This window comes from Gossypium hirsutum, chromosome D12, assembly GCF_007990345.1.
Source record: "Gossypium hirsutum isolate 1008001.06 chromosome D12, Gossypium_hirsutum_v2.1, whole genome shotgun sequence".
Lineage (NCBI taxonomy): Eukaryota > Viridiplantae > Streptophyta > Magnoliopsida > Malvales > Malvaceae > Gossypium > Gossypium hirsutum.
Window position 1 is genome coordinate 28,979,688 of NC_053448.1, and position 12,541 is coordinate 28,992,228.

At 34.3% G+C, this 12,541-nt stretch overlaps 1 protein-coding gene across 1 annotated transcript; it reads left to right on the top strand.

The window, feature by feature from the left end:
• The first annotated feature begins 7,971 nt into the window (after nt 1-7,971).
• Nucleotides 7,972-8,734, top strand: LOC107947503 (putative EG45-like domain containing protein 1). The gene is made up of 3 exons (XM_016882141.2): nt 7,972-8,091; nt 8,227-8,497; nt 8,598-8,734. The coding sequence occupies exons 1-3, from the start codon at nt 7,992-7,994 to the stop codon at nt 8,602-8,604; spliced, it is 378 nt and encodes a 125-aa protein (XP_016737630.1). The 5' UTR covers nt 7,972-7,991; the 3' UTR covers nt 8,605-8,734.
• Nucleotides 8,735-12,541: the final 3,807 nt, after the last annotated feature.

Sequence of the window (12,541 nt, forward strand, 5' to 3'; positions counted from 1 at the left end):
TGTGTTTGTAAATTCTTTCATCTTATTGAATTGTATTCGTACACCAATATAAAAATTGTATTTGCCGAAATCTCATTTCAAACACAGTTTGCTTTGTTCGTACAAAATCATGTCACCACTTAGAATTTAAAACAAAAAATTTAAGTTATGTCAAATTTATACGGAATTAAAATTCCGTAATTTCTAGAATTCAATACAAAAGCCATTTACGAAAACCCTAAATAGAATTATACCATAGTCCTTCTAATTATTTACAGTCCAAAACGGCTTAAGAAAATAAGAACTGAAAAAAAAGACTTATTAGCTTGTTTAAAAACCTATCACTCCGAGACCTCTGGCATGCCAAGTCCAACTTCAGAACGTGAGGGTACCTAAAAGGGGAAACACTAAGAGGGTGAGCTACACGAGCTCAGTGTGAGTCTGAAACGTAACAGAAAATAGAAAACGGAGCATCATGAAAAACAATCCGCTACCAAAATATGAACACAATCATACACGGAAAACTAAGCCACTAAACCAAACAACAAGTCGTTACCAAAACATACCAAAACGCGTATTAAAAAAAAACATTTCATTTCCAAGTACCATATCACTAACACCTCAATACTTGCATAATCTTACACGTATATTAAGACATATAATCAGATGCGTATGAATGCAACAGGTCAAAAGCAACTTACCCCACCAACCAAACACCTCTCCAACCACCCTGCACTCCACAGATGAGCTAATGAAGCCCAACCAACCATGCACACCACATAGGACCTTGAAAGGCCCATCCACATCACACACCACAGGCGTGGAACTAAGCCACTCAAATGACAATATGCACCTGAGCTGACATATGTAAAGTATAATGTGGTAAAACGATGTACATATGTATTGTAGTTGAAACTACGAAATCAGATCAGACTTCCTTCCCTTCACAACCAAACCCAGGAATTTTATGCAAATGTACATATGCAAACAGATCACCAACAGACTTATAGAAACAATGTACACAACTTACAAACAATCACACATTAGTCAAACAGAAGCAAATGTGCACATATTCAATCGACCAGATTCAGAATTAGTTATAACGGTACTTAACTACTAGGTAACATCACTTAACACTTAAATAAATCATTAAATTAGTGCTATAATTATAACTAACGTATAAGCCCAAGCCAAAATAGAGTCCCAACCACCCTTACCAAGGCCTAGCCGAGGGTCGGAACACACAGGAACACAAACAGGTCAAAATCTGACATAGAACGAAAATTTACGAACTAGGGCCACACGGTCGTGTAGAAGTGCCTAGGTCGTGTGAGGGTCTACATGCCCATGTGAAGGAGGCACACGACCGTGTGACTATGCCACACGCCCGTGTGACCCAAGAACATGGGCATGTGGATAGCCCGTGTAACCCTCTGTCCAAACTAAATTAAACAAAATGCAGGGCAGACACAACCATGTGAAAGTCTCAGATGCCCATGTACCCACGTGGCATGATCGTGTGTCCAGAATGCACGCCTATGTGACTATCGACTAAAAATCCCCAAATTAGCCACACGATCGTGTGGCACCAAACTTTGCCCAAATCCCTAATTTTCCAAATGCACACAACCGTGTGGACTGCCTGTGTGCGGTACACGCCCGAGTAGCCACTTGTGTGGTCACAAAATCACTTTAAAATAGCTTGAAAAACATGTTTTTTCTCTTGAAACGCTTCCCAACCATTGATAACTCTGGAATATACCAATTTATATAGGTTTCTATGCATAACAGCAGCAAAATAATACAGTGATTTATCAATATCTGAAACACTCAGAATTTGTAAAATTTCACAGAGCCCAAACAATAATTTGATAACGAAACAGAGGAGTTTTCTAACACACACACCTTAGACGAAAAATGAGCACCCAGAATCGTTTGACTCGCTTCACCAAGCTTACTCAGAACCTTCTTCTCTTCTGATTAAACGAACCCCAGAGAACAAAACTCCCTCGACAAATGATAACAACTTGTTGAGGAAGAAACCGAATATTTTTTTTAAGGAAGAAAGAAAAAAATTGAAAAGTCACAGAGAACAAAATTGAGAAGAGGGGAAGAATGTGAAACTATTTTTTTTTTGGGATTTTCTATTCTCAAAAATAAAAAAAAATCTAAAATAAAATTACTCCCTCAAACACACGTGAAGATTCGAACCTAGAACCTAGAGGCAACCTAACACACATCCAACCACTGAACCAGCAGGCTCATTCTGACACTAAAACGTGAAGGTAAACACAATAGATCAACTTATTCACTAAACCTAACCACAAAGCTCAAAACTTCTAACCCCAAAGTCTGGGGTGTTACAACTCACCCCTCCTTAAAGAAATTTCGTCCCTGAAATTTCCAACTAACATAACAACCGAAAGTTCCACCACTATGCTCTCGCTGCGTACTCTAAACGCGAAACACAACCATGCCATACATAATCTTAAAACCTCGTACACATATAGAACACCAACCAATAAACCAAATTAGTTACTTATCTACCACACACACAAACACTATGCCATACTCAGAAAATAAAAAAATTCTAAACCAATAGCACCCAACCATACTTGTCCCAATACCGACGAGGGCACTCCTTAGTTCGATGCCCCGTGGACCCATATCTGAGACACGTTCCCAACTTTTTCCAACAGTCGTACAGATGACGCTTCTTACAGTACCCGTAAGTCGAAATGTCTACACCACCACTTGAACCTTCACTACCTTTATTGCCACTCAACGGCGCTCTAACACGCTTCGTAAACTGAGGCTCTAACCTTAAAAGGACTGCACTAGCTTTTCTTCCCACATTCTATACACCTACCTTAAACTAACTCTCCATTCCTCTCTATACTAGCCTTGACGACTTTCTCTAAAACTTCTCTCACTACCCGAGTCAATGCCTCAGTACTAACCTCCGAGTTATCACTACCCAAAGTTGGCGAAATTACATTGACCTCTGACTCCTGAACAAACACGTGTCCTGAAAAAGCTGATGAACCCTCGAGAGTCACACTGGGCTGATCCTCGCGATCTCACTTGCCATAAAAGTCCATATAGAACCTCGTAATAATCTCTAAAAAAGTCTACAATTTCCAACATTGAACACAAAATAAATACCTAAGCTGTATAGTTCTAATCTTACGGAACTAATCTTACAACTTCCTAAGTTTTGCATGAATCGGCATTGGAGTATCAGACATCTCATTTTCACAAAACTTTTTCTAAGACACAAATTATTTCAAAACACAGTCGTAAGATTTATCAACTTTTTTAAAAACAAAATCATGCGCACACGGATACGTAAAAATACAAGCTGATTTTTTATAAACCTAGCTCTGATACCACTAAATATAACGCCCTAAAATTTGGCCTAAAAGTTTAGGCCAAATCCCGAAGGTTACATTGATCACCAAAGTGATTTAAAAGCAGTTTATAAACAACTTGTCAAAATCTCATTTCAAATGTAGTTTGTTTGATTCAAACTATATCATGTAACCACTTAGAATTTAAAACAGAAAATTTAAGTTATGTTAAACTCATACGGAATTAAAATTCCATAGTTTCTAGAATTCAATACAAAAGCCATTTACAAAAACCCTAAATAGAATTATACCACAGTTCTTATAATAATTTACAGTCCAAAATGGATTAACAAAATAAAGAACTGAAAAATAGACTTATTAGCTTGTTTGAAAACCTATCACTTCGAGACCTCCGGCATGCCAAGTCCAACTTCAGAACGCAAGAGTACCTAAAAGGGGAAACACTAAGGGGGTGAGCTACACGAGCTCAGTGTGAGTCTGAAACGTAGCAGAAAATGGAAAATGGAGCGTCATGACAAACAATCCGTTACCAGAATATGAACACAATCATACTCAGAAAACTCAGCCGCTAAACCAAACAACAAGTCGTTACCAAAACATACCAAAACGCGTATTAACAAAAATACATCATTTCCAAGTACCATATCACTAACTCCTCAATACTTGCATAATCTTACATGTATATTAAGAATATAATAAAATGCGTATGAATGCAATGAGTAAAAAATAACCCACCCCACCAACCGAACACCTCTTCGACCACCTTGCATACCACATATGAGCTAATCAAGCCCAACCAACCATGCACACCACATAGGACCTTGAAAGGCCAACCCACCCTACACATTACATACGTGGAACTAAGCTACTCAAATGACAATATGCAGCTGAGCTGACATATGTGAAGTTGAAACTATGAAATCAAATCAAGCTTCCTTCTCTTCGCAACCAAACCCAGGAATTTTATGCAAAAGCACGTATGCAAATAGATCACCAGCAGACTTACAGAAATAATGTACACAACTTACAAACAATCACACATCAATCAAACAGAATCAAAGGTGCACATATTCAATCGACCAGATTCAGAATCAGTTATAATGGTACTTAAGTACTAGGTAACATCACTTAACACTTAGATAAATCATTAAATTAGTGCTATGATTATAACTAATGCATAAGTCCAGGCCAAAATAGAGTCTTAACCACCCTTACCAAGGCCTAGCTGAGGGTCGAAACACAAACGAACACAAACAAGTCAAAATCTGACACAGAACAAAAATTTACGAAATATGGCCACAAGACCGTGTGCCCCAGCCGTGTGGAAGTGCTTAGGCCATGTGAGGGTCTACACACCCATGTGAAGGAGGTGCACGCCCTTGTTAAGGAGCACACGCCCGTGTGACTATAACACACGCCCGTGTGCCCATGGGACACGACTGTGTGTCCAAAACACATGCTCATGTGAATATCGACTAAAAATCCCCAAATCAACCACATGGTCGTCTGGCCAGGTTGTGTGGCACCAAAATTCACTCAAATCCCTAATTTCTCAAATGTACAAGGTCGTGTGGATCGCCTGTGTGCGGTACATGCCAGTGTGGCCACTTGTGTGGTCAAGAAACCACCCTAAAATAGCCTGAAAAATGTGTTTTTGATCTCAAAACTCTTACCAACCATTGATAACTCAGAAATATGTCAAATTATATAGGTTTTAATGCAAAAAAATAGCAAAATAGTACAGTGATATATCAATCTTCGAAACATTCAGAATTTGTCGAATTTCGAAGAACCCAAGCAGTAATTCGATAACGAAACATATGAGTTTCCAAACACATACCTTAAATGAAAAAACGAGCACCCAAAATCATTCAACTCACTCCACCAAGCTGATTTAAAAACCTTCTGCTATTCTGATTAAACGAACACCCGAGAACAAAACTCCCTTCACAAATGACAACAACAATAAAATGAAAGAAGCAAATAATCAAAAGAAACTGAATATTTTCTTTTGAGGAAGAAAGAAAAAATTGAAAAGTCACAGAGAACAAAATGGAGAAGAGGGGAAGAACGTGCAACTCTTTTTTTTTGGATTTTCTATTCTCAATAATAATAAATAAAATAGCTAAAATAAATATTTTAGCAACTTAGAAAAACACAAATCTAAAATAAAATTACCCACTCAAACACATATGAAGATTTAAACCCAAAACCCAAAGGCAACCTAACACACATCTTACCACCGAACTAGCAGACTTATTCTAACACTAGAACGCGAAGATAAATATAATAGATCAACCTACTCAATGACCCTAACCACAAAGCTCAGAAGTTTTAACCCCAAAATTTGGGGTATTACATACAACTTAAAATTAATTACTTTAGCTAGTCACGTTATTGGTTTAATGGTAAACTTGCATGGATTTCAAATTAAACGACATGAGATTAGAATTTGATTCATGTGTTTGTAAATTCTTTCATCTTATTGAAATGTATTTGTTCACTTGTATAAAAAAACCTTTAATTTAGTATGATAAATTATGTAATATAAAAAAATAAATTTGAAAAAATATAAAATTTAGTGTGACAAAACTTTATGTACACAATACATATGCCTGAATATGTTAAAAACTACATAAACAAACAAAATTAATGTGGAAAAAACCATTTGAATTTATAATACACAAAACGAAATTTCCTATCAATTGAATTTATAGCAACATTTTTCTTTTTTCTTTTTTTTGGATAAATAAAATTATTATTTATTTAGAAAAAAAGTCATCGAGCTAAGTCGAACCCAGTATAAACTTGGGATTGAAACATATTTATTCGACGTTAAATTTTTTAATTGCATTTCTTGGATGAAGTTGATAAATAATTAATTTATAACATTTTTGGTGATTGAACTTCTCAAAACAGTGGGTTTAGAGTAAGTGAAGTAAATGAGAGTAGGAAAGCTCAAAAGTCGGTTGATTGCTTTTGTTCCTTATAAATACATCTTTTTTGGTCACTTAAAATTACCAAATAAATCAACCAATTTGAGCATATTAGTGAATTAGCAAAGAAAAATGTTTGTTCTTGTTGTTTCTGCAATCAGTTGCTTTATGTCTGTGATTTCTGCGGTAAAAGGTGGTACTTTTGTTGCTTCCAGTATGGTTGTGGTTTCTTGTGCCCTTACTGTTGTTTCTCTCTTCATATGAAGCAGATAATGAATTACCTACGAAGAAAATTGGATATAATTTCACAGCTTTGATTATAAGTGGAATATATTCCATATATTGTTATCATCTTATTTTTACTTATTATTGCTGAATAAAATTAGATAGTTTGTGCCTTTTCTCTATTCATCTTCTTATATATATATAATTGAAAATATTTCAATCCTTTAGCTTGTATTTTACTTTTATATTATCCATATATTTTATTTTATTTTATTTAATGCTTCCAAATCCAATTCACACATGGATATAGCTTAATAATTCATTAAATTTTTTTATTGAAAACATTCACTTTGCTCTATTACTATTATTATGGGATATTATCTATAAATGAAATGTTAATGTATATAAAGCCTTGGATGATAGGGTAATATATATTTCAATGGCATCGAAATGAAATTATTATATTTATGCACCAAAACTAGAAAATTTTAGCTTGACTTAATTCCAAGTTCTTTTTACTTACTGTTCTTTTGCTAACTATATTGTTTATGCATGGCTGGTTTTTCAAAAAATATATGTTATAAATATTAAAAACCTTTATATAAAATTGAAATAATATTAAACCTTTGGAATGGAAAACGGAAAGTGCATATAACTTTTATCACTATAACCATTCCAATACAACAACATACACGAAAGTATAAAAGAAAAACTATATACTTTTATTATAAAAATAATATTAAAGATCCATGTGTCTATATCAGCACAAAGGTCAAATTAGAAGATAAAATTAATGGTAAAAAGATTACAACATTAAAAATACATAGAACTAAAAATAATCAAATTATTTTGTGATAAAAATGGTGAACATGAAACCAATCTGATTCTTGGGTTCAAGGGAAATGGTTGCCTTAAATGGAAGAAACCAGATCACCAGACGATCAAAAGTAACTACGACACTTCTTGCATGAGTGAATCAGGATGGGCAACCATTGCGGCTGTTGCTAGGGACTGCACAGGGAAGGTTGTTGATGGTTGTTTGAACCTATTTAGGTAGAGTAGTAGAAGCGATGGCTGTTCGGATGGGAACCAAGCTAAGTTAGAAATAGAATTGGGAACGAGTTCGAGATTGAGACATCATAGGAAAACATGACCTTCACTACTTACACTACTGTTGCTGCTGTTACAATAATCTCCTATTCCATTCACCCTCATCAATGGCATCATTGAATGTTACAATAATCTCTTTCTCGGTTTTTTTTCCAGTGTTTATGGGTGTTTCAGTTACAATCTATCACTCTCTATTGTAAGTTTTGTAAAAGTTTAGTGATTAATTTTTTTAATAAATGCTAATGAATTAGTAAACCACCCAAAAAAAAGTTACCAATGAGGCAGGCAATTAGCCTACATAAGTGGACCACTCCTATAGCTTAAGTGCTCATAACACATGCAACCTAAAACATCGAAATCTAATTAAGAAATGGAGAATTATAGTTTGTTTTTTGTTGGTATGGTTGCCTGCCTTATCTCCTTTGCTTCAGCAACACCAGGGATTGCCACCTTTTATACAAAATATGTTCGTGAGTATTGTTTTCTCTAATTTCTCCTAATCAAGTCCATCGAATTTATAATCAAAATTTGAATTTTTTTTCTTAACCAAATGCTTTGATTTGAAACAAATATATAACTATGCTATATATTGTGGTTGTTGGTAGCTTCTGCATGCTTTGGAAACCAAGATCAAGGAAAAATGATTGCTGCAGCTGGTGATGCATTGTGGGATAATGGGACAGTGTGTGGGAAAATGTTCACTGTGACCTGCACGGGACCCCGAAACCCCGTACCACATCCATGCACTGGCAAGAGCGTTAATGTGAAGATTGTTGATCACTGTCCAAGATGTCCATCAACCATCGATCTCTCCCAAGAGGCCTTCACTATTATTGCCAACCCTGTTGCTGGTGTCATTAGCGTCGACTACAAGCAGTATGCATAACACACTTCCTTCACATCTCCATTGCTTCTTTAGTGATGAAGTTCCTTCGTTTAATGCAATAACATCATTCTTCTTTTGGTCGTTTTGTAGGATTTGACCAATTTTGGCACCCAATGCAAAGAGTGAAGTTTATGGATAAAAGTTTTGTTTTTAATTTTTTTTGTAATAAAATATTTCCCTTCCAAATAAATACCTTAGTACTATGTAATAAAGATATCAAATTACAGTTTTTTTTATTGGAGTGATGGATCGTCTCTTTTCCTAAGAGTCTAAAGAAATAAATCAAGGTTTTGAATATCATATTTATTTTAGTATAGAACTTAAAATTAATTGAATTATTATGATGATTTATGTAAAATAAGAAATAATTTCTACATATAATAAATAATAATTAAAACATTTGACGTCACAAAAAAATTATTATTTCGACAGCCTCATCACCTATGTAGAAGAAGTGGTTGTGTAAGGTGGATCTTATGGTGCATGGGTAGTAGAATGAGTAGCGCTAAAGATGGAGGAGCAGAGGATGGGCGGTGATGAGAATTTGTGGTTATTATGGTTGGTGTTCGGCACAGATGAAGATTGTGGTTCCTATATTGCAAATAAACAAAAAAGTATATATCTTTGACTAATTATAGATAATCTAACTTTGGTCAAATTTTAGAAAGTGCCACATCAGCAACCCTATAACACCCCAAACCCAGCTTAGACGTTACAGTGAGATTGTGATGGTTACAACTTATGTGAAAACATTGTCGCTTAGTTTTTGTGAAAAGCTCATTTTGACTTAAAGGGAAACAAAACATATTAAATCATCGAAAGCATAGAAATTACTAAAATCACTTGGGTACTTTGACGAAAACCATGTTTTATTAACTTTAGTAAAACAAAACCAAATTGCTTAATCACTTGCATAGTAAAACACCGTATCAGATTTCAAAAACTTTGCAGCGGAAAAACATTTTAAAACTTTTTTCCTATAAAACCATAGTATATTGTTAGTTATGCTGTCTTGATTAAAACTTTGATAAAAAATAGAACGTTTTTAGACTTGTAACACCCCTTACCCGAGACCATTGCCGGAGTCAAGCACGAGGCGTTATTTGACTTAACTTACTAGATCGGAGCATAAAAAATTGCTTTTAAAATTAATTCGCTCTTGTTCAATCAATATGTTCCAAAAAAACCCTCGAGACCCTAAAACATGCAACGAAAATAGTTTGGGGCCAAACCGGGAACATTAAAAATTTTTTGAATACTTAAATAAATCAAAATAAATCATTTCACTATTTACAATAAAACTGTCCACCTGCGTAACAATCACTAATTTAATTATAACTCGAGCTAAAAAACTCAAAATTTAGATATGTAAATTTTCCCTGAAACTAGACTCATATATCTTCTTACCATAAAATTTCAACAATTTTTGGCTTAGCCAATAAGTACATTTTATTCATTAAAGTATCCCCTATTTCACTGTCCAATGGTTCTAACCTCTATTCACTAAAAATCAATTATCCCATTGTACGAGATTCATATGGTGCTTCTGCTTGTTTCTACTGCAAATAGACTCACTAAGGAATCTAGACATATAAATTATGACTCATAATTATTGCTATACAATTTTTAATGATTTTCTAAATTCAGAATAAAGGACTTCAAAAACCATTCTGACCCTGTCTCACTAAAATTCAAATATTACAAAATATAAAATTCCTTTGCTACACCGTTTCTTTAATGTGAAAATAGACTCCATAAGATTTAATTCTATATCTCATTCACTTTCTAATTCTATTTCTACTATCCTTGGTGATTTTTCAAATTCACGTCAATGTTGCTGTCCAAAAATTGTTCCATTGCAAATTTTTACTCTTTTAGAATTTCTTTGTTTTAACTATCATTAGGCATACATAACACCAAAACATGTTGTTAACTAGCCATTTCAATAGCTAATCATTATCGAATATTTACATGCTATTCATTAGCATATCATAAGGACACACACACAAAATGACTAAGTCCCTATACATGCCATAACTTAAAACGTTTCGAACCACGAAATACCAAGATGGTCTGTTGATAGTGTGAAACAATCTCCGACGCCCTTACGATCCCTGAATTGGCTTGGTGATACTATAAAAAAGAAGGAAAATAAAGGGAGTAAGCGTAAAGCTTAGTAAGTTTACAATAAAATAAATAACAACATTTATCATAAATAATTATACTCGTAAATCATCATCAAGTATCATGGTCTTTGCTTCTTCTTTACTTACTCTCTTACTTGTTACTTACTTGCTTACTTAAATAACTCATGAATATAACTTACTCCTCCATTGCTGAAATTTCTTTTTCTTAACTGATAACGGAGATATTCTTAACCCTTATAACTCACCTGAATCTATTTATTATGCTTTTACCTGAACTTTCATATAACATAGTCTATTTACTAGCCCGTTGAACCACTTGGAATACTAAGGATACTCGGGTCTCCTGTCTGATAATAACATGCCAAAGCCATGTCCCAGACATGGTCTTACATGGGATGTTTCCTGTACTGCAAATGTCATATCTCAGATATGGTCTTACATGAGAGTTCTCATATCGGCGCTCACGCCATGTCCCAGACATGGTCTTACGGGGGACCTCTCATCTCTGTGCCAATGCCATGTCCCAGACATGGTCTTACGTGGGACCTCTCATAACTTCAATAATGCCAATGCCATTTCTCAGACATGGTCTTACATGAGATCTCATTCCCTTAAAGTCATGACATTTGTATCCGATACATTCCTAATGTTTCAACGAGACTTTTTATCACTAATTCTCTATCATCTCATACTTGAGTCAACGTTAAATAATTTCATGAAATAAGTACATAATTGCTAGAAAATAGAAACATTAATAATAATTATTGAAACATTACATTTATTTACCGTAAACTTACCTTGTTACAAAATACGATCAAATCTAGCGACTTAGTACTCAACCTTTTTCTTTCCCCGGTCTAACTCTGGATTTTGTTCCTCTTGATCTATAATATCAAATTTAGCTTACTTAATACTCACATTCATCAAAATAGTCTTTGACTCAAACTTTGGCAAAATTATTATTTTGCCCCTAAACTTTTGCATATTTACACTTTTGCCCCAAAGCTTGGAAATTAAACTTCATCCCTTATTCTTATGTTTTGTGACATGCTGAACATCTTTCTCTTCTATGGCAACATCAAATTCCCACTCTAACATTTACTTATGAACATTAGGTATTTTTACCAATTATGTCATTTTACTTGTTTTCACTTAAAATTGCCTAGCAAAAGTTGTTTAACATAATTTCAAGCTTCATATCTACCATAAAACATCAAAATAAACACATTTCACCTATGGTTAATTTTCCAAATAGGAACCCTAACATGAATTCTTGGTAGAATAAGCTAAATCGAGCTACGAGGACTCCAAAAACGTAAAAAAATATTAAAAACGAGGCTTGGATGCACTTACTATGAGCTTGAGAAGGTGAAGAAACCTTAGCTATGGTGTCTCTTGAAATTTGGCCCTTATGGAAGAAGATGAGCACATTTTTCCATCTTTTTCCCTTTTCATTCTTTTTATTACCAAATGACTAAAATGCCCTTCATTAAAACTTTAGTTATTTTTATCTATGCATGCCCATTTTTGTCCATGAAAATCTAATGGTCTGATTACCATTTAAGGACCTCTACTTCAATTATGCACTTCAATTAAATCATTTATCATCTAAAACTCATATTTACCCATTTTTGCAATTAGACCCTAATATGCAATTCAGACAAGCAGTCGCTGAAATTTCTTATCGGTATTCTAACACATGCATCCAATCAATCGGTAAATCATAAAAATTAATCACTATAATATTTTCTATCTCGGATTCTTGGTTTTGCAACCACTATTCTGTTTAGGCCCTATTTCGGGATGTTACAAGACTAAATACAAAAATCAATATTAAAAGTCCCAAGCAAAATTAAATAAACAAAAGTCTATAAATTCCATAATTTA

What these genes read in the sequence shown, in the direction of transcription:
- LOC107947503 (XM_016882141.2), top strand. Translation starts at nt 7,992, where the DNA reads ATGGAGAATTATAGTTTGTTTTTTGTTGGTATGGTTGCCTGCCTTATC. An exon ending in CTTTTATACAAAATATGTTC is followed by an intron (nt 8,092 to 8,226) that starts GTGAGTATTGTT and finishes GGTTGTTGGTAG; the next exon opens with CTTCTGCATGCTTTGGAAAC.